The 19,396-nt window shown below is 37.0% G+C and overlaps 1 protein-coding gene and 1 long non-coding RNA gene across 2 annotated transcripts; one reads left to right on the forward strand and one right to left on the reverse strand.

The window, feature by feature from the left end:
* Positions 1-73: 73 nt before the first annotated feature.
* On the reverse strand, positions 74-457 carry LOC130073764 (uncharacterized). Its single transcript, XR_008804389.1, has 3 exons — positions 446-457; positions 272-343; positions 74-90 (listed from the first exon to the last, which is right to left on the reverse strand). It is a non-coding gene; the product is annotated as an uncharacterized LOC130073764 (long non-coding RNA).
* Positions 458-4,258: 3,801 nt separating this feature from the next.
* On the forward strand, positions 4,259-5,623 carry LOC130073759 (deoxyribonuclease gamma-like). The gene is made up of 5 exons (XM_056239341.1): positions 4,259-4,368; positions 4,947-5,104; positions 5,173-5,269; positions 5,404-5,455; positions 5,536-5,623. The coding sequence occupies exons 1-5, from the start codon at positions 4,276-4,278 to the stop codon at positions 5,538-5,540; spliced, it is 405 nt and encodes a 134-aa protein (XP_056095316.1). The 5' UTR covers positions 4,259-4,275; the 3' UTR covers positions 5,541-5,623.
* The last annotated feature ends 13,773 nt before the right edge of the window (positions 5,624-19,396 follow it).

Consider the following 19,396-nt stretch of genomic DNA (forward strand, 5'->3'; position numbering starts at 1 on the left):
CAGGTTTGTTTTGTCTCTTACTTAAAGGTCCTTCCGAGCGGCTTTGGCTTTCAGTTGTTCCACTGCTTTCTGTTTCAAGGCTATGTCCTTCTGTAGTTTGTAAATAAAACAAGGAATGGGTGCGATTCATCAAGTAATTAAATGTACAAACCATTAGAGCAATCAAACTTTGACTGGAAGGTAAAATTCTGATTACTCTAAAAACGTGTAGCTTATCGGTCCACAAAAATGTTTAATACATAAATGTAGAGTTGATCAATTCTGCCCCTACCATCTGAATGTTTCTGCAGAAATGGAGACTCCTCAGACAACGTTTTCCCCTCAGAAGCAACATTTTCCCCATCTTTTATTGCACTATTTTGATGCGCCCGTCCGATTTTTTTACTGTAGCCCATTTGTTTCAAAGCTCTCCGTGTTGTGCGTTCAGAGATGCTCTTTTGCACACCTTGGTTGTAACGTGTGGTTATTTGAGTGACTGTTGCCTTTCTGTCAGCTTGAACCAGTCTGGCCATTCTCCTCTGACCTCTGGGATCAACCAGGCTTTTTCTCCCACAGAACTGACGCTCACTGGATAGTTTCTCTTTTTCGGACCATTCTCTGTAAACCCTAGAGATGGTTGTGCGTGAGAATCCCAGTAAATCAGCAGTTTCGGAAACACTCTGACCAGCCCGTCTGGCACCGACAACCATACCACGTTCAAAGTTACTTAAATCCCCGTTTTTGCCCATTTTCTTCCGCTCACCGTGTTCGTTCGCGCGCGCCTCATCTATTGCGCGGGTGCGTGCGCACTCTTTTCTTCTTCTTCTTCTTCTTCTTCTTCTTCTTCTTCTTCTTTTCCATCATGGCGGATTGCAAGCAACTTTTGGTGCATACCGCCACCTACTGTTCATGAGTGTGTAGCAACATTGTTTTACATCAATTTAATTCTATTTTTTAATTTTGTATTCTGAAGATAAATAAATAATGCTTTCCTTAATCTATAAATATCTTTTATATTTCCTTTATTTCCCAATAATCCTTTAAGACTCCATTCTTGGCCTGTCCTTTCAACTACTCTTCTCAATTTCTCCCTTTCAGGTTCATATGTTTTACAGTTCATCAATACATGTTCTATATTTTCTATCTCTCTACATCCTTCACATTTATCATGCACGCACTCTCACAGGCTCCGATTGGTTAAGAGGCAAGATCGACGTATCACGTGATGTTAAGATCCTCAGCTATCATTGGTTCGTGCGTCGTCATGTTTACGATTTTCGCCGAGTTTTGCCGAACTTACTTATTACGTTTTCATGAGGCAAATTTGTATTATTTACCAAGGGAAACTCACAGAATGGACTCCTTTTTGAGGAAAACATCCTAAAATAAAAGTCTATGTATCATCTTGGCTACTTTTAGCTCAGAGATAAGCTAATCAGAGCTGAAACTTAATGTTTCTCCTAATTTGTTTACAAAGATCATCTTCAAAATCCATTCGGTATATTTGATCTGTTGTGTTATGTCGACATTATAAACTACATAACTATAATCTTGAGAATGAAAGATTTTGTTTAATATATGGGTTGCTATGTTCATCAAACATGAACGATATTGGAAATATTCAAATTAATAAGTCATACATACCTTTGTATCGGTATATTCGTTGTCGTTACAGGAATTTAAACATTAAAATGTTACTATATGTAAAATGAAATTTTTAAATTATGCTTTTTTGTGATATAAGTATATATAAGCTTTGTAATGATACCACAATTGACTTTCAAGGTTTAATCAGGACTTTGAAATATTAAAGGACGGTCCTAATTACGTAATCCCAGACCCAGTACCAGGTGCTGACGTAAGACGCTGCTGATGTGTGTCTGGTGTGTGTATGTGTGTGTGTGTGTATTCTGGTTCTGTTGTGGATCCGCGTTCAGTGCCGCCGCTGATGTAAGACGCTGCTGACGTGTGTCTGGTGTGTGTGTGTGTGTGTGTGTATTCCGGTTCTGTTGTGGATCCGCGTTCAGTGACGCTGCTGACGTAAGACGCTGCTGACGTGTGTCTGGTGTGTGTGTGTGTGTGTGTGTGTGTATTCTGGTTCTGTTGTGGATCCGCGTTCAGTGCCGCCGCTGACGTAAGACGCTGCTGACGTGTGTCTGGTGTGTGTGTGTGTGTGTGTGTGTGTATTCCGGTTCTGTTGTGGATCCGCGTTCAGTGCCGCCGCTGACGTAAGACGCTGCTGACGTGTGTCTGGTGTGTGTGTGTGTGTATTCCGGTTCTGTTGTGGATCCGCGTTCAGTGACGCTGCTGACGTAAGACGCTGCTGACGTGTGTCTGGTGTGTGTGTGTGTGTGTGTGTGTATTCTGGTTCTGTTGTGGATCCGCGTTCAGTGCCGCCGCTGACGTAAGACGCTGCTGACGTGTGTCTGGTGTGTGTGTGTGTGTGTGTGTGTATTCCGGTTCTGTTGTGGATCCGCGTTCAGTGCCGCCGCTGACGTAAGACGCTGCTGACGTGTGTCTGGTGTGTGTGTGTGTGTGTGTATTCTGGTTCTGTTGTGGATCCGCGTTCAGTGCCGCCGCTGACGTAAGACGCTGCTGACGTGTGTCTCGTGTGTGTGTGTGTGTGTGTGTGTATTCCGGTTCTGTTGTGGATCCGTGTTCAGTGCCGCCGCTGACGTAAGACGCTGCTGACGTGTGTCTGGTGTGTGTGTGTGTGTGTGTATTCCGGTTCTGTTGTGGATCCGCGTTCAGTGCCGCCGCTGACGTAAGACGGTGCTGACGTGTGTCTGGTGTGTGTGTGTGTATTCCGGTTCTGTTGTGGATCCGCGTTCAGTGCCGCCGCTGACGTAAGACGCTGCTGACGTGTGTCTGGTGTGTGTGTGTGTGTGTGTTTTCCGGTTCTGTTGTGGATCCGCGTTCAGTGCCGCCGCTGACGTAAGACGGTGCTGACGTGTGTCTGGTGTGTGTGTGTGTATTCCGGTTCTGTTGTGGATCCGCGTTCAGTGCCGCCGCTGACGTAAGACGCTGCTGACGTGTGTCTGGTGTGTGTGTGTGTGTGTGTGTGTGTGTATTCCGGTTCTGTTGTGGATCCGCGTTCAGTGACGCTGCTGACGTAAGACGCTGCTGACGTGTGTCTGGTGTGTGTGTGTGTGTGTGTGTATTCTGGTTCTGTTGTGGATCCGCGTTAAGTGCCGCTGCTGACGTAAGACGCTGCTGACGTGTGTCTGGTGTGTGTGTGTGTGTGTGTGTGTGTGTATTCTGGTTCTGTTGTGGATCCGCGTTCAGTGCCGCCGCTGACGTAAGACGCTGCTGACGTGTGTCTGGTGTGTGTGTGTGTGTGTGTGTGTGTATTCTGGTTCTGTTGTGGATCCGCGTTCAGTGCCGCTGCTGACGTAAGACGCTGCTGACGTGTGTCTGGTGTGTGTGTGTGTGTGTGTGTGTGTATTCTGGTTCTGTTGTGGATCCGCGTTCAGTGCCGCCGCTGACGTAAGACGCTGCTGACGTGTATCTGGTGTGTGTGTGTGTGTGTGACGTAAGACGCTGCTGACGTGTGTCTGGTGCGCCGAGCTTCGTTTACAGTCTGAGGGAGACGCACGCTGGAAACAAAACAATCTTCACAAACATGTCTAAGGATTTCCACACAGAGGAAGACTTGCATTTTTTTGCCCAGCCATATTTATTTGAACCCAAATACACGGACGCACCAGATACACGTCAGCAGCGTCACTGAACGCGGATCCACAACAGAACCAGAATACACACACACACACACACACACACACACACACACACACACCAGATACACGTCAGCAGCGTCACTGAACGCGGATCCACAACAGAATCAGAACACACACACACACACACACACACACACACACCAGACACACGTCAGCAGCGTCTTACGTCAGCAGCGTCACTGAACGCGGATCCACAACAGAACCGGAAGACAATACAATGCTGAATAAAGTCCAAGTTTTTGTTATTTTTGGAGCAAAATGTATTTCCGATGCTTCAACACATTCTAACTAACCCACTGATGTCACATGGACTACTTTGATGATGTCTTTATTTCCTTTCTGGACAAGGACAGTATACCGTACATACATTTACAATGGAGGGACAGAAATCTCTCAGACTAAATCTAAAATATCTTAAACTGTGTCCCGAAGATGAACGGAGGTCTTACGGGCTTGGGACGGCATGAGGGCGAGTCATTAATGACATCATTTTCATTTTTGGGTGAACTAACCCTTTAACTGTGCTCGTGTCTCAGCAGTGTTGAAGGATTTGGTGCTGATGCCCGTCCACACAAAGCCTGAGGATTCAGTGAAGGAACTCGATGAACTGTACGACGTGTTTCAGGATGTCAAGAAGAAGTGGAAGACTGATGTAAAACATAATGCGCACCTATAATACCTTTATGACAATCAACCATTGGCTGATCCATTAGAGAGTCAATGTACTATATGTGACCCTGGATCACGAAACTAAACGCGCACGGGTATATTTGTGGCACAACAATACATTGTAAGGATTGCAAAAATATTTGGGTATTAAGTAAAGATCATGTTCCATGAAGATATTTTGTAAATTTCTTACTGTAAATATATAAAACATTTATTTTTGTGAGTGGATACAGCACAATCTCGAACATAAATGGACAACTTTAAAGGCGATTTTCTCAATGTTTAGATTTTTTTGCAACATCAGATTCCAGATTTTCAAATAGTTGTATTTCGGCCAAATATTGTCCTATCCTAACAAACCAGAGGCGACATCAATGGAAATCTTATTTATTCAATTTACAAAAATGTACCCATGTGACTGGTTTTGTGGTCCAAGCTCACATATTTTAGGCAATGAGAATTAAGCCACGCATTGTTGATTTTATAAAATGCTTACAACATAATACAAAGTTTGTAACATAAAACAAATACATATTTCAAACATATGCTAATCTTTTACAGAACATCATGATTTTGGGGGACTTCAATGCAGACGGTAGTTATGTGTCTGATAAAGAGATGAAAACAATCCGCATCCGCAGTGACAAAGACTTCCATTGGCTGATCAAGGATGACGAGGACACCACAGCCAGCACACGCAACGACAACACTTACGACCGGTGAATAATTACACTGTACAATAGACATAAAGTAGGATATCATTGTTATTAATAGCACATGTTCACAGGATTGTGGTTTATGGAGACGATATGCTGGACGCTGTTGTTGCAAATTCTGCAAAACCATTCAACTTCCAGAAGGCCTTCAAACTGAAAGATGAGGAGGTAAACAATAAATTTTTTTTATTTTTTTATTTAAACTTATACCACCAAACATGAATTATTACTATATATTTAACTTACAGATTTTTTGAGGACTGGTTTAGTAAGTTCCTAAAACATATTGTATGTCTTCACAGGCACTGAAAGTGAGTGATCACTATCCAGTAGAGGTGGAACTGAAGAATAAACGTAAGACACACAATACATCAGCAAAATGACTCAAACTTACATAATGAAAAGAAACAATAACAAAAGACGTGTGTGTTCAGGTTAATCAAAGAGGATTGAACATTTGGAGACGTGACAAGTGAGACTGGAGAGCTGAATATAAAGATGGATCAGCTTGAACAAACACTTCAGCAATTGAGTGCAAGAATTTAAACTTGAAATGTTTGGATATTGTATAATTGTGTTGTCATGAGCTTTGCGAATTAAGACATTAAACATCTGAAATTGAAATTTATACAAACTTTATTCCTTTAATGTGTTAATTACAAGAGAAATATAAAGTGGCAATAAAAAATAATAATAATTTTGACGTTGCCATTGTGGATCCAAATCATAAGTTGGTGTTTTGAACACTAAATCACATTCATTTCTTCCCAGACTTCTTGATTTCTCCTCAAGCTATATGGAAAAAAAAACAAAGGAGAAATGTTTGTTGACAAAAGCTTTATAGAAAGATTTTTCTACATTAGATGAATAAACTCATTTAAAACAGCATTTAAATGTCATATTAAGGAATGACAGGTTTGTTTTGTCTCTTACTTAAAGGTCCTTCCGAGCGGCTTTGGCTTTCAGTTGTTCCACTGCTTTCTGTTTCAAGGCTATGTCCTTCTGTAGTTTGTAAATAAAACAAGGAATGGGTGCGATTCAACAAGTAATTAAATGTACAAACCATTAGAGCAATCAAACTTTGACTGGAAGGTAAAATTCTGATTACTCTAAAAACGTGTAGCTTATCGGTCCACAAAAATGTTTAATACATAAATGTAGAGTTGATCAATTCTGCCCCTACCATCTGAATGTTTCTGCAGAAATGGAGACTCCTCAGACAACGTTTTCCCCTCAGAAGCAACATTTTCCCCATCTTTTATTGCACTATTTTGCTGCGCCCGTCCGCTTTTTTTACAGTAGCCCATTTGCTTCAAAGCTCTCCGTGTTGTGCGTTCAGAGATGCTCTTTTGCACACCTTGGTTGTAACGTGTGGTTATTTGAGGGACTGTTGCCTTTCTGTCAGCTTGAACCAGTCTGGCCATTCTCCTCTGACCTCTGGGATCAACCAGGCTTTTTCTCCCACAGAACTGACGCTCACTGGATATTTTCTCTTTTTCGGACCATTCTCTGTAAACCCTAGAGATGGTTGTGCGTGAGAATCCCAGTAAATCAGCAGTTTCGGAAACACTCTGACCAGCCCGTCTGGCACCGACAACCATACCACGTTCAAAGTTACTTAAATCCCCGTTTTTGCCCATTTTCTTCCGCTCACCGTGTTCGTTCGCGCGCGCCTCATCTATTGCGCGGGTGCGCGCGCACTCTCTTCTTCTTCTTCTTCTTCTTCTTCTTCTTCTTCTTCTTCTTCTTCTTCTTCTTCTTCTTCTTCTTTTCTATCATGGCGGATTGCAAGCAACTTAAGGTGCATACCGCCACCTACTGTTCATGAGTGTGTAGCAACATTGTTTTACATCTATTAAATTCTATTTTTTAATTTTGTATTCTGAAGATAAATAAATAATGCTTTCCTTAATCTATAAATATCTTTTATATTTCCTTTATTTCCCAATAATCCTTTAAGACTCCATTCTTGGCCTGTCCTTTCAACTACTCTTCTCAATTTCTCCCTTTCAGGTTCATATGTTTTACAGTTCATCAATACATGTTCTATATTTTCTATCTCTCTACATCCTTCACATTTATCATTATTTTTCCTCCCTATTAAATATAAATTGTCATTTAAATAAGTATGACCTACTCTTAATCTGATCATTATTATTTCTTCCCTTCGGTTTCTCTCATTAATATTTCTCTTTACTACTGACTTTTGTACTTTATATAATCTTCTTCCTTTTTTATCTTCATTCCACCTTTTTTGCCAATTTTCAATTTCTTTCCTCTTAATAAATGATTTTCCTTCCCCTTTCCCTAAAGGAATTGTAATTGCTATTGCCTCCTCTAAAGCCCTTTTTGCTAATTTGTCTGCCTTTTCATTTCCTTTTACCCCTTCATGTGCTGGTACCCAACAAAACCAAATATCAATGCCACCCCTGTATAATCTAAATAAACTGTGCTGAATTTCTAATACTAAATCTTTCCTATTATTTCCTTCTCCCTGAATACTTTCTAAAGCTGCTTTGGAATCCGTGCATATCACCACCCTATCTGGTCTAACCTCCTCAACCCATTGTAAACTCAATATAACTGCCACCATCTCTGCTGTGAAAACTGATAGTTGATCTGACATTCTTTTAGAAATGTGTATTTTGAACTCAGGAATATATATTCCCATTCCCACACACCCTTTTAAATTCTTAGACCCATCTGAATATATTTTAAGGTAATTATAATAAGAGTTTCTTAAATATATATCAGTCTGTATCCCTATTTCGTTTAAATTCCATTCATTTTTCATTTTAAGAAGTCTCATGTCTACATTTATCTCAGGAAATAACCAGAGGTTCCATGGAGGAACAACACTAATTGGATTACATTGTGCTATTTCCTTATCCTCTAATCCAAACTCTTTAATCAATTTGCTTATAACCCATCCAAATCCATTACTATGGAACTTTGAATATTCCCAACAAGTTTTTAGAATTGTTGAAGTTACATTTTCATCCATACTACTTTTAATTTTCATCCAATATACTAAACCTAATTTCATTCTTCTCATTTCCAGTGGAGTTTCTCCAGTCTCTACTAAAAGAGCATTGATAGGTGTTGTTTTCACTGCTCCTGTACATATACGTAAAGCTCTACTCTGTAATCTATCTATCCTTTGTAGTGTTGTTTTAGCTGCTGCTCCATAAATAAAACTGCCATAATCTATTATTGATCTCATAAGAGCCCTGTATATGTTTAATAATGACTGTCTATCTGCACCCCAGTTATTTCCAGCCACAGCCTTTAAGAGATTTATAACTTTCTTACATTTAGTTTCCAAGTTATCTATATGTGTTTTCCATGTATAAGAGCTATATCTAACCATAGTCCTAGGTATTTAAATTCTGTAACCCTTTCCAACGTCTGTCCATATAATGTCATTGTTCCTATATCAATATTTCTCTTATTTGTGAATACCATAAAACAAGACTTGTTTGCTGATAATTTAAAACCCCATTCATAAGACCATTTTTCTACTTTATTAATTGCTTTCTTAATATTTCCTACTACATGTTTTATATTCTTTCCTCTCATCCATATGGCCCCATCATCTGCAAATAATGCAGATTTAATATATTTGTCAGTATCTGAAAAGATGTCATTAATCATGATATTAAATAAAATTGGGCTTATTACACTACCTTGAGGTATTCCATTTTCCACATTGAATTCTTTTGAATAATCGTTCCCCATCTTCACCCTTATTTATCTATCCATCAAAAAATTTGCTATCCAATTATACATCTTCCCACCTATTCCCATCTGCTTTATTTTTATAAGTAACCCTTCTCTCCATAATGAATCATATGCTTTTTCTATATCAAAAAATACTACAACCATTATCTCCTTCATTTTTAACGCTTTCTCTATATCATTACTGACTCTAATTAATGCATCCATTGTTGATCTCCCTATTCTAAATCCACACTGGTATCCATTAATTAATTTCTTATGTTCAAGAACAAACCCTAATCTACTGACCACTATTTTCTCCATCCATTTACTTAAATGAGAAGTTAAAGCTATTGGTCTGTAATTATTTGGACTGATAGGATCTTTCCCTGGTTTATTAAATGGTAAAATTGTTGCCCTTTTCCAACTATTTGGTATTGTACCTTCTTTCCATATTTTATTGAATAATTTTAATATTAATTTCAATGTTACTTCCGGTATCTGCCGAAACATAGCATAGCATAATTGATCCTCCCCTGGAGCTGAATATCCTGTCCCTTTCAATACTGTTTTAATTTCTTTCATAGTTATATTTATGTCTAATGTTGATGTACATTTTTTACATTTTCCCAATATATTTTTATGATTTCCAAGTTTTTGTAGCTTCTGCCTTCTATGAATGTCTGTTAGATGATCACCATTATGAACTGCAGCAAATGTCTCGCCTAATAAATCTGCCTTTTCTTTATTTAAAACTACTATCTCCTGATCTCTAGCTAAACCTGGTATTTTAACATCATCCCTTTTCCCCGTCATTTTCCTAAACATTGACCAAACATTCTTTAATTTTATTTCTGAACCTATTGAGGAACAATACTCTCTCCATGTTTTCTTTTTTGCTTCCTTAATAGTTTGACGAACCATTGCTCTTTTCCTTTTATATTCAATAAGATTTTCGGTTGTTAAATTTTTCTGTAATATTTTAAATGCCTTATTACGCTCCTTAACCACTTTGCTACATTCATCATTCCACCAAGGCACTACCTTTTTCTTACCTTTTATGATTTTTTTCCTTGGTATGCTATAACTTGCTGCATTTAAAATATGTTCTGTTATCTCCCTTGCACACTCTTCAATGTTGCCTTTTAAGGTAACCATATGACTGGTTTCCTCACATTTAATTTTAAATTTTTGCCAATTAGCTTTATTAAAGCACCATCTTGTTAATATAAAATCTTCTTGCCTGTTTATATTGTCATCAATTATTGTACTTACTGGAAAATGATCACTTCCTATTGTAGACTCCCAGTTGACATCCCATTTACATGAACTAACCAGACAATCAGATATTAATGTGATATCAAGACATGAAACTGTATTTTTATGTATATTTACTCTTGTACCTTTTCCATTATTAAGACAAACTAATGACCTTTCATCCATTATTTCTTCCACTATGCTACCATTATGATCTGTCTTCCTGCTACCCCAAAGACTATTGTGGGCATTAAAATCACCACACCATATTTCTCTTCTATGTATTTTCCCCGCCATCTCCCTAAATATATCACTTTCAAGATTTTTACATGGATTATAATAATTAATAATTTTAATATTTCCATATTTTCTTACATTAAATATTTCTATAATAACACATTCTAATTCTTTATTCATGAGATTTTTCTCATAAGCTATTCCATCTTTAATAAAAATAGCACATCCTCCTCCACTACCATTACTTCCTGTCTTTCTATGCTATATCCAGGAATCTTAAATTCTAAATGAGGTTTTAACCATGTTTCTTGAACGCATATTATATCTGGAATTATTTCTAATTCATAAACAAACTTTTTAAATTCTTGTCCATTGGCAATTAAACTTCTGGCATTCCATTGAAGTATGTGTAAAACCATGATAACAGCTATGATCCTAATCCTGAACATTCTCTATTGTTTCAGTGGTACTCAGAATGGAATGGATCTGTTCTGCTTGAATTTCTTTCATATCTAAAAACCTTCCAGCTGCTGTTACAACTGCTTTGATTTTGTCACTTTTCTTCTTCATTTGTACTGTGATATTAACAATATGACACATGAATGCTACAAAGTTTTCTTTTTTCACCACCATTGTATTTTCATCCACTTTACATTTATGCAAACATGTGTTTTGACTATTTGTTGTTGGTACCAAGGTTTGTCTTTGATAAATCTGCCTTTGCTTTGTATTCCCAGCCGAGTTTCTTTGACCTGCTTCTCCCAACCTCATTCCTCCTGTGCTATCTTTCCTCACTCTTTTTAAAGCTTCAGCATATGAAACTCTTTCTGTTATTTTGATTCTTTGCGCTTCTCTGGCTTCCCTTTGTACAACACATCCACCATATGCTGCGCTGTGTTCTCCTCCGCAATTACAACACTTAACCTTAGCATCTTTATCACATTTACCAAATTCATGCGGTCCTCCGCATCGTGCACATCTAGCTTTTCCTTTACATTCCTTTGCAATGTGTCCCATTCTTTGGCAAGTAAAACATCTGAGGGGTTTAGGGATGTAGTCTCTGACTCTGTAATTCATATATCCTAGCTGGATATTTTCTGGCATGGTATTTTCGAATTGAAGAATCACTGCCATTGTATCTTTAAGTTCCCCATCTCTTTTACTTTTAATCCTGATGGCGTCTGTTATTTTCCCTCCTCTAATTTCTTTTTTCACATCCTCCATTGTCATTTCAATTGGAACTCCTGATATTACTCCCCTCAACCTTGCTATAGCTCCTGGAACATATGCTTTAATCCTTTCCCCCATCAAGGTTTTCATTTTGAGTATCTTCTGTTGTTGTGATTCACTGACAGCATGAATTAGCATTTTTCTGTTGTTCATGATTCTAGCCATTTTGATTTTCCCTATTTCTTCCTCTATTGCTTTAGTCAGCTTTATCGGGTGAATAAATCCACCCTCCTCCTTAAATTCCACCATTAATTTATATTCCTCTTCCATGTTTAAGTCATCCTTTTCTCGTGAACTCGTGCGCACTCTCACAGGCTCCGATTGGTTAAGAGGCAAGATCGACGTATCACGTGATGTTAAGATCCTCAGCTATCATTGGTTCGTGCGTCGTAATGTTGACGATCTTCGCCGAGTTTTGCCGAACTTACTTATTACGTATTCATGAGGCAAATTAGTATTATTTACCAAGGGAAACTCACAGAATGGACTCCTTTTTGAGGAAAACATCCTAAAATAAAAGTCTATGTATCTTGGCTACTTTTAGCTCAGAGATAAGCTAATCAGGGGCTCGTTCTTCGTACGTTGCTTAAAACATCCGCGATCAAATGAGACATCCAAGATGATATCATCGTGCTAATCATGATCCGGCTAATTAGGTTCTTCGAACACACCTGTTGTTTATGATTAGTATCGCTGGATTGAGTTATCTGAGATAATTGCGCGTTCATGCGCTGGGTTAAAAGGGGATATGTATATCGATAGTAGAAACATTGATCAGCAACGCTGCTATTGGCTGCTCACCATGGCCAAAGAGCGCGCTCAGTTTTACTCTACAGCAGAGCAAGAGCTATTGCTAGAAGGTTATGCTGAATTTGAAAACTTAATTACAAGTTTTCACCTAAAATGTGCAAAGCCAGAAGAGAGGGCTGGCAAAAAGTAGCAAATTAAGTTTGTAGTGACCATTTAGATGTTTTTATCACTTATTACAGTATATATTTTTTTATTTTAATAATTTCTAAATAATTAATAACTTTGTTCATTGTAATGTCAGTCACCACCCACTACTAGAACATGGGAACAAGTAAAAGTGAAGTACTAGAATATTCTACATAATGGTAATTTGCACTATAGGCTACTGTCTCTTTTAAAAGGCTCTGTTAATAAATGTTTGCTTGTTTATAAAAGCAACCAAGAAAAAGGCTGAGAAAAAAAAGAAAAGAAAAACAAACAGGTGGTCGTGCACCCCCACATTATACCCCGGCAGAAGAGCTGGCCCTTGGGTTAAATGTGAACGGACCCGTCCTGGGTTCAGCTCTTCCTCAGACACACAGCAGGGACCAGTAGCAGCAACTCCTTCATTACTGGTAAATGAACTTTAAATGATCTTACACTGTAAAATATTTGTTTGCTGCACTATAGGCCTATAATCCCAATGGCTGGTCCAGTCATATCAACTGTTAAACCTTGAGTAGGCCTAGTGATGAATTGCTTACTTGTGAAAGTGTGCATGTGTGAAACTACATGTAGCCTAGTTAATGTAAAAAAATATGTTGCCATGAGTTATTGATCACATTTCCCCCCAGTTTACTTCATTGTAATGAAATTGTGTTTTCCTCTTTTGTGCAGTATTAAACACCAACTCTTTTATCTGTTCCCAAGCAAGTGCTGAACCATGTGCAGTAAGTGGACTTTTCCAAACTTTACATCAAAAGGGAAGAAAGTACAACACTTTGTAATGCCCATTTCCCCCCCAATGCACAGAACAGTGAAGAAACTCTCTCAGATGACTGTCTTTTGGAGAAAGTATCTTTAAATAACTTTACTTAATTTACACTTGAGTACCTATTATTTCTGAATGCAACGTGTTGCAGGAGTCCACATCTACAGAAAGGCCTACAGAAGAGTCTGCACAAAGCAGTTATACAGAGGTGGGCAGTGTATACTTTTCCTTGTATTTTTTATTGCATAAGGCTTGTGTTGACAGGTTTAACCCAAGCCCCCCTGCCCCTAGAAAATAGAGTATTTTGGGGGGGAAAACTTGACAACTTAAAAAAAAAAAAAAACTGGCACTACAGAGTTAGAGATAGAGTTGCTTCAAAGGAACTTCAGAGTAAGTGCTAATGTATTATTTCACACACAGTACTTTTGCTGACCTTGCATAGTATCTCTTATTGCAGGCAAAATATGACTTGATCACTGGCTTTTCTTTACAAAGAACAATTTAAATAAAAAATCAAAGAACTAAGCATATTTGTCTTGTCTTTTATTAAACATTTAATGAAATGTTTTATATTTTTGCTGATGGTGGAAATGTTGTGTAATATGGCACATGTAATGTCACAGGCCCTGTCAAGTGCAATCCTCAGGCTTTTCAGACACTGAAATCTTCCCTTTAGTTGGCCAAAGTTCATTTCATTGTGTGACCTTGTCCTGGCTAGAGCTGCATTGTAACTGTGTATGTAATACAGTGAGCTTGATATTGATACCATGTTCAAGTAATGTGCATAAATGTGAATCTCTGTGCTTCCACATTTGTGATACGGAACAGTCACACACCATCTAGAGATTTTAGTCTGTCAACTGCCTTTTTTTTTAATTTGATATAATATTACTAATCTTGAATATTAAGAATTGTAATAGTAACTTGGCTGCACATTTACATTGTGATCCCCCTTTCTGTTCACAAAATCCCCTTCATAGAGGCCTTGATGGGAACATGTGTGCAGTCTATTGACCAATCACATTAGTGAAGCCTGAGGGACATATCTGTGTCATAATCGGCATGTTCATGATTGCATGATCTTCATTAAAAAATTATAATACCTGCGTTGGCTAAAATTTTTTTTTTTTTTTTAAACCTGCTATAGCCTACAACCTTGGGTCTAAACTGGCTTGGAAATGCCACAAAAAAAAAACACCCTAAAAACATCTTGAGCGCCAGGGTAAACTTTGTGAATGACACGACAGACAGCACTTATCAAGTTCTCCGCATCTCCAATAGTTTAAAGGAAAGAGCCACTCGCAAATAATATCAGGACAATGCACACAGTTTGTGCTGTTATTAAAGGCCGACTCCGACGAGTCGAACATTTAATGTGCGTTTCCAAAAAATAATTGATGTAAATGACATCCTCACGAGTCATGAGAAAAATTATATCTCTCAAAAAGTACACTATCGCGCTGCGTTAAAAGACTTCTCGTTTCACCTCCGCTTATAAAGGCGCGATCTAATCCTGTTTACATGAAATAAGCCTGCTCACGAGCAGGTTCAAGCTGGCGCACCTGTTGCTATGACAGCAAGTCTAGGATGAGCTTCGAAGAACCAAACGATCCAAGATCATGCCAAATCGTCAACAATCAAATCCAGCTAACTGAGTTAGCGACGTACGAAGAACGAGCCCCAGAGCTGGGGGCTGTTCCATAAATGAAGCTTAGAAAAGCGGGGATTAAACTCCAAAACCGGACTTGAATGAGCCTAACAAATAAGTTGGGGCTAAAGTGGTTCCATAAAAGGTAATTGAAGTTCACACAATCTCACTAATTTGATCCAGGTTTATCTAGTCTAGATAATTGCGTGTGCACGCGTTTCTGAAGCAGCCCTAGAGGTCGATCGTGGATCAAATCGATCCATCATCAAACAGCGTAGTTTTTGTGCTGTTTTATGCATTTGTGACATGTTTTTTTGTTCCCCCTCAGTGCAAAAATTACATTTTACAGTTATATTCTCCATCTGTAAATGTTAGAAAGTCGTGCAAATGTATCCATTTTGCTGCTAATCTTCATATTGAACGAGCGCTGCTGCGCGCATGCGCGCCAAATAGGAGCGCAATAATTCTGATTAAAAAATATACATTTTGCTTGGAAAATTAAAATGCGATATTTTAGAACACTAGAAATATCTTCTAATTATAATAATTTCTCTTTAGGATGTTGGATAAGTTGCAGTGAACTTCTAGCTCATTACACTCATTTTATACTTCTAATAGGCCTAAATAAAAAAAAATTGAACAGAATTCGCCTAATTCAGGGAAGATTTTTTTTAAGAAACTAAATATATAAAGATACAAAATATAGTTTTGGGTATAGGACCTATGCTAATAAAGATATAGGCCTATACTTATTTAGAATGCTGAGAATTGCAGCTTTTAATGCAATGATTTTTTTTTGAGAAAGCAAGAATCCCCAGTTTTAAATGAGTGGTTAGATTTAGTTTCTAAAGTACATTATGGAGAGGATAACATTAAATTAAGAACAAATGTATACATTTTGAAAAGATATGTGCAACTCTAAAATCAAAGAATATTCCATAAAATAAAGGAATATAATATATTGGCCTACATTTACCACATTTTTATGTAACCTTCCCTTGTATTTCTAGTTATTTGTAATTTTATTTATCTACTTATTTAATATTGAATATTTGATATTTAAATAATATTACTTGAATAACTATTAGGAATTATGTGTCATTCATTATAAGAGTTTGATATATGTGAATGTTATATTTTTATTAATATTTATTTATTGTTTTATTTATATGTATGTGTTGGTATTATCACAAAAGAAAAAAAAGTAGAAGGAAAAATAAGGAATATTTATTGGGGGAAAATAATGTCTTTAAAGGAACTATCCATTTGTATAATTGTGTTAAATGTGTTTGAATTGAAAGACATAATAAAGTACATAATATATATATATATATATATATATATATATATATATATATATATATATATATATATATGAGACAGTGTAGAAAAAAGAATTCTCTGATAACCGAGGCATTCCTTAATTAAAATGTCTTTATTACAAAAATGACATGTCCTAAACGGACAACTTTAAAACGCCTTATATATGTGTCTATATTGTAGCCTTATTTAAGTTGATTTTCTGTATACTGTGTATTTATAAAGTCCAATAATGGTATTAGAGACTGTCAGTGGTAATATCATTGTGTTCTTGTCGGTCAGTGTTGAGGATCTGTGTAACAACTGAGGCTTAGCCTGACAGTTAGCCTGCCCTGGACCAGGCTAGTTTCCCAGCATAAGTTGCCAGGGTAACTGAGTTTGAACTTTTTTAAGTTTGATTTATGAAACCGAATCTACCAAAAATAAGCCTGACTAACCGAAATAAGCCTGGCTTATACTCTAATCTTGGTTTATGGAACAGCCCCCTGAAACTTAATGTTTCTCCTAATTTGTTTACAAAGATCAACTTCAAAATCCATCCGGTATATTTGATCTGTTGTGTTATGTCGACATTATAAACTACATAACTATAATCTTGAGAATGAAAGATTTTGTTTAATGGGTTGCTATGTTCATCAAACATGAAAGATATTGGAAATATTCAAATTAATAGTCATACATACCTTTGTATCGGTATATTCGTTGTCGTTACAGGAATTTAAACATTCAAATGTTCCTATATGTAAAATGAAATTTTAAAATTATGCTTTTGTGTGATATAAGTAGATATTTGTAATGATACCACAATTGACTTTCAAGGTTTAATCAGGACTTTGAAATATTAAAGGACGGTCCTAATTACGTAATCCCAGACCCAGTACCAGGTTTACAAACTTAATCACACTTAACATAAAGACACGAGTTATTACTGTGCATTTAAATAAACAAAGTTTTTTAATTTTTTGAGGACTGGTTTAGTAAGTTCCTAAAACAGATTTAATGTCTTCACAGGCACTGAAAGTGAGTGATCACTATCCAGTAGAGGTGGAACTGAAGAATAAACATAGGACACACAATACATCAGCAAAATAACTAAAACTACATAATGAAAAGAAACAATAACAAAAGACGTGTGTGTTCAGGTTAATCAAAGAGAATTGAACATTTGGAGACGTGAAAAGTGTGACTGGAGAGCTGAATATAAAGATGGATCAGCTTGAACAAACACTTTAGAAATTTAATCGTTTACATGAGAATTTAAACTTGAAATGTTAGGACATTGTATTGTTTAGTTATGAGCTTTGAATATTTTTCAAAAAATCAAAGACATTAAAATCAGAAATTTTAATTTACAGTCATCACAAACTTTATTCCTTTTAACGTCGTTTTCTTTACATGAGAAATATAAAGCAACTAAAAAAATCATTTGACATCGCTATTGTGGACTTAAATCATAAGTTGATGGTATGAACAGCAAGCAAATATACAATGAAACACTCATTTCTTCCCAGACTTCTTGATGCCACCTCCAGCTGTGGAATGAAATCAAAGGAGAAACTTTAAAGAAATATTTTCTACATTACATTAATAAACAAAAAACTGCATTTAAATAAGAAAGAATGACGGGTGGCTTTATTTTGTCTCTTACTTAAAGGTCCTTTTCCAGCGGCCTTGGCTTTCAATTGTTCCATTGCTTTCTGATCCTCTTTCTGTTTCTGTTTGAAAGCCATGTCCTCCTGTAGTTTGTAAATAAACCATAGGATGAGTGTGTGCAATTCAACAGGTCAAGAAAATGTACAAACCATTATTTAAAAATGTTCAGACTTTGACTGGCAAATACAGTTCTGTAGACAACAAAAGTCTTAAAGCAACACCGAGTAACTTTTCCTCTGCGGTCGCCCTACAGGTTGGAAGTGGAATTGTCCATTACCGCTGTCGTAAATAATTTAGCCTACCGAAGCTTACTGTCGCACGCACACTCGCTGTTTATCCAGCACCGGCTTTGGAATGAACGATGTCCACAGACAAGGTAGAGTATGTTTCATAATTTCATCAAAGTATGATGTATTGCGACATCAGAAAAACAAAATAATGACTATTGCAACACTTGACGTAAAGCAAGTCAAATTTGTAGTTTTCCTATGTCTCATTAGAACTACAGAAACGTGACCCAATCTGGCAATCTTACATAGCGTGGTTATCAGGGTTTCTACAGGTATCTTCAAATTAAATTTAATGCCTTTTTAGTGCCTTTTTAATGCCATTTTAAAATGTTTTAATGCCATATACGACCCATGACTAACCACATATATATATATATATATATATATATATATATAAAATGTTTTTTTTCTGGAACACATAGATGTAAGGACGGGTCGCATGAATGGTGGTGTTTCATTAGTAATATTATTATTAGTGTTTTTGTTGTTGTTATTAATAATTGCTCACACTTGCAATAGAGAAGATTTGACACATGGCACTGACAATTCAACCAAATACAAAGTATTTATTCTCTTCCTCTTCTACCTGCACCGTCTTCTCCTCTAATGGGCCCTTTTCGCCACCTTCTCTGGACCGGCATCCTCTAACCTGGCCTTTTTAGGGGGCTTTCCTCTCAGGGTGAATGAGAGGATGCATAATTGCTTTTTACCTGACATCTTTGAAAGACAGATGCAATGATTAATGCATCCATGGCCGGATATAATTATAAAATATGACATGATTTTAAAAGTGACCTATAACATCGACTATGCAATACACTTTAATTTATTTAGTGCTTATAAAATTATTAAGCCTATTTGGAGAGAGAGATGTTTATAATTTGACAATATGTCAGTCATCGTGTGATAACGAAAATATGATTAAGCCTAAACTACTTGTTCTGAGCAGGTGTTGTCAGTGAACAGGCTGTAAAACTGTTGTCTAAGTTACAGACACTCATGAAAAACTCATGCTAATTATCTGGGAAACGTTTCTCTAGCAGCAATAAAGTTGCCATTGTTTGTGTCAAACAAGTTGTTTATTTTTTGTAACATTAAAACAGGAGATCTTGAAACTTACCCAGATACAATAGTGCTATTTTCTAATTGGCTAATGTGTAGACCCTTTCTTTTTTTTTGATTGGCTGATAAGTGGCAGGCTCGACTAGTAAGAACTGCATGGG

The sequence above is a fragment of the Rhinichthys klamathensis genome, unplaced genomic scaffold, assembly GCF_029890125.1.
Source record: "Rhinichthys klamathensis goyatoka isolate OS25496 unplaced genomic scaffold, OSU_Roscu_1.1 h1tg000558l_1, whole genome shotgun sequence".
NCBI classification, from domain to species: Eukaryota; Metazoa; Chordata; class Actinopteri; order Cypriniformes; family Leuciscidae; genus Rhinichthys; species Rhinichthys klamathensis.

Coding starts and splice junctions, on each gene's coding strand:
- LOC130073759 (XM_056239341.1), top strand. CDS start 4,276: ATGCCCGTCCACACAAAGCCTGAGGATTCAGTGAAGGAACTCGATGAA. Junction 5,105..5,172: donor AACGACAACACTTACGACCG/GTGAATAATTAC, acceptor ACATGTTCACAG/GATTGTGGTTTATGGAGACG. Junction 5,270..5,403: donor TCAAACTGAAAGATGAGGAG/GTAAACAATAAA, acceptor ATGTCTTCACAG/GCACTGAAAGTGAGTGATCA.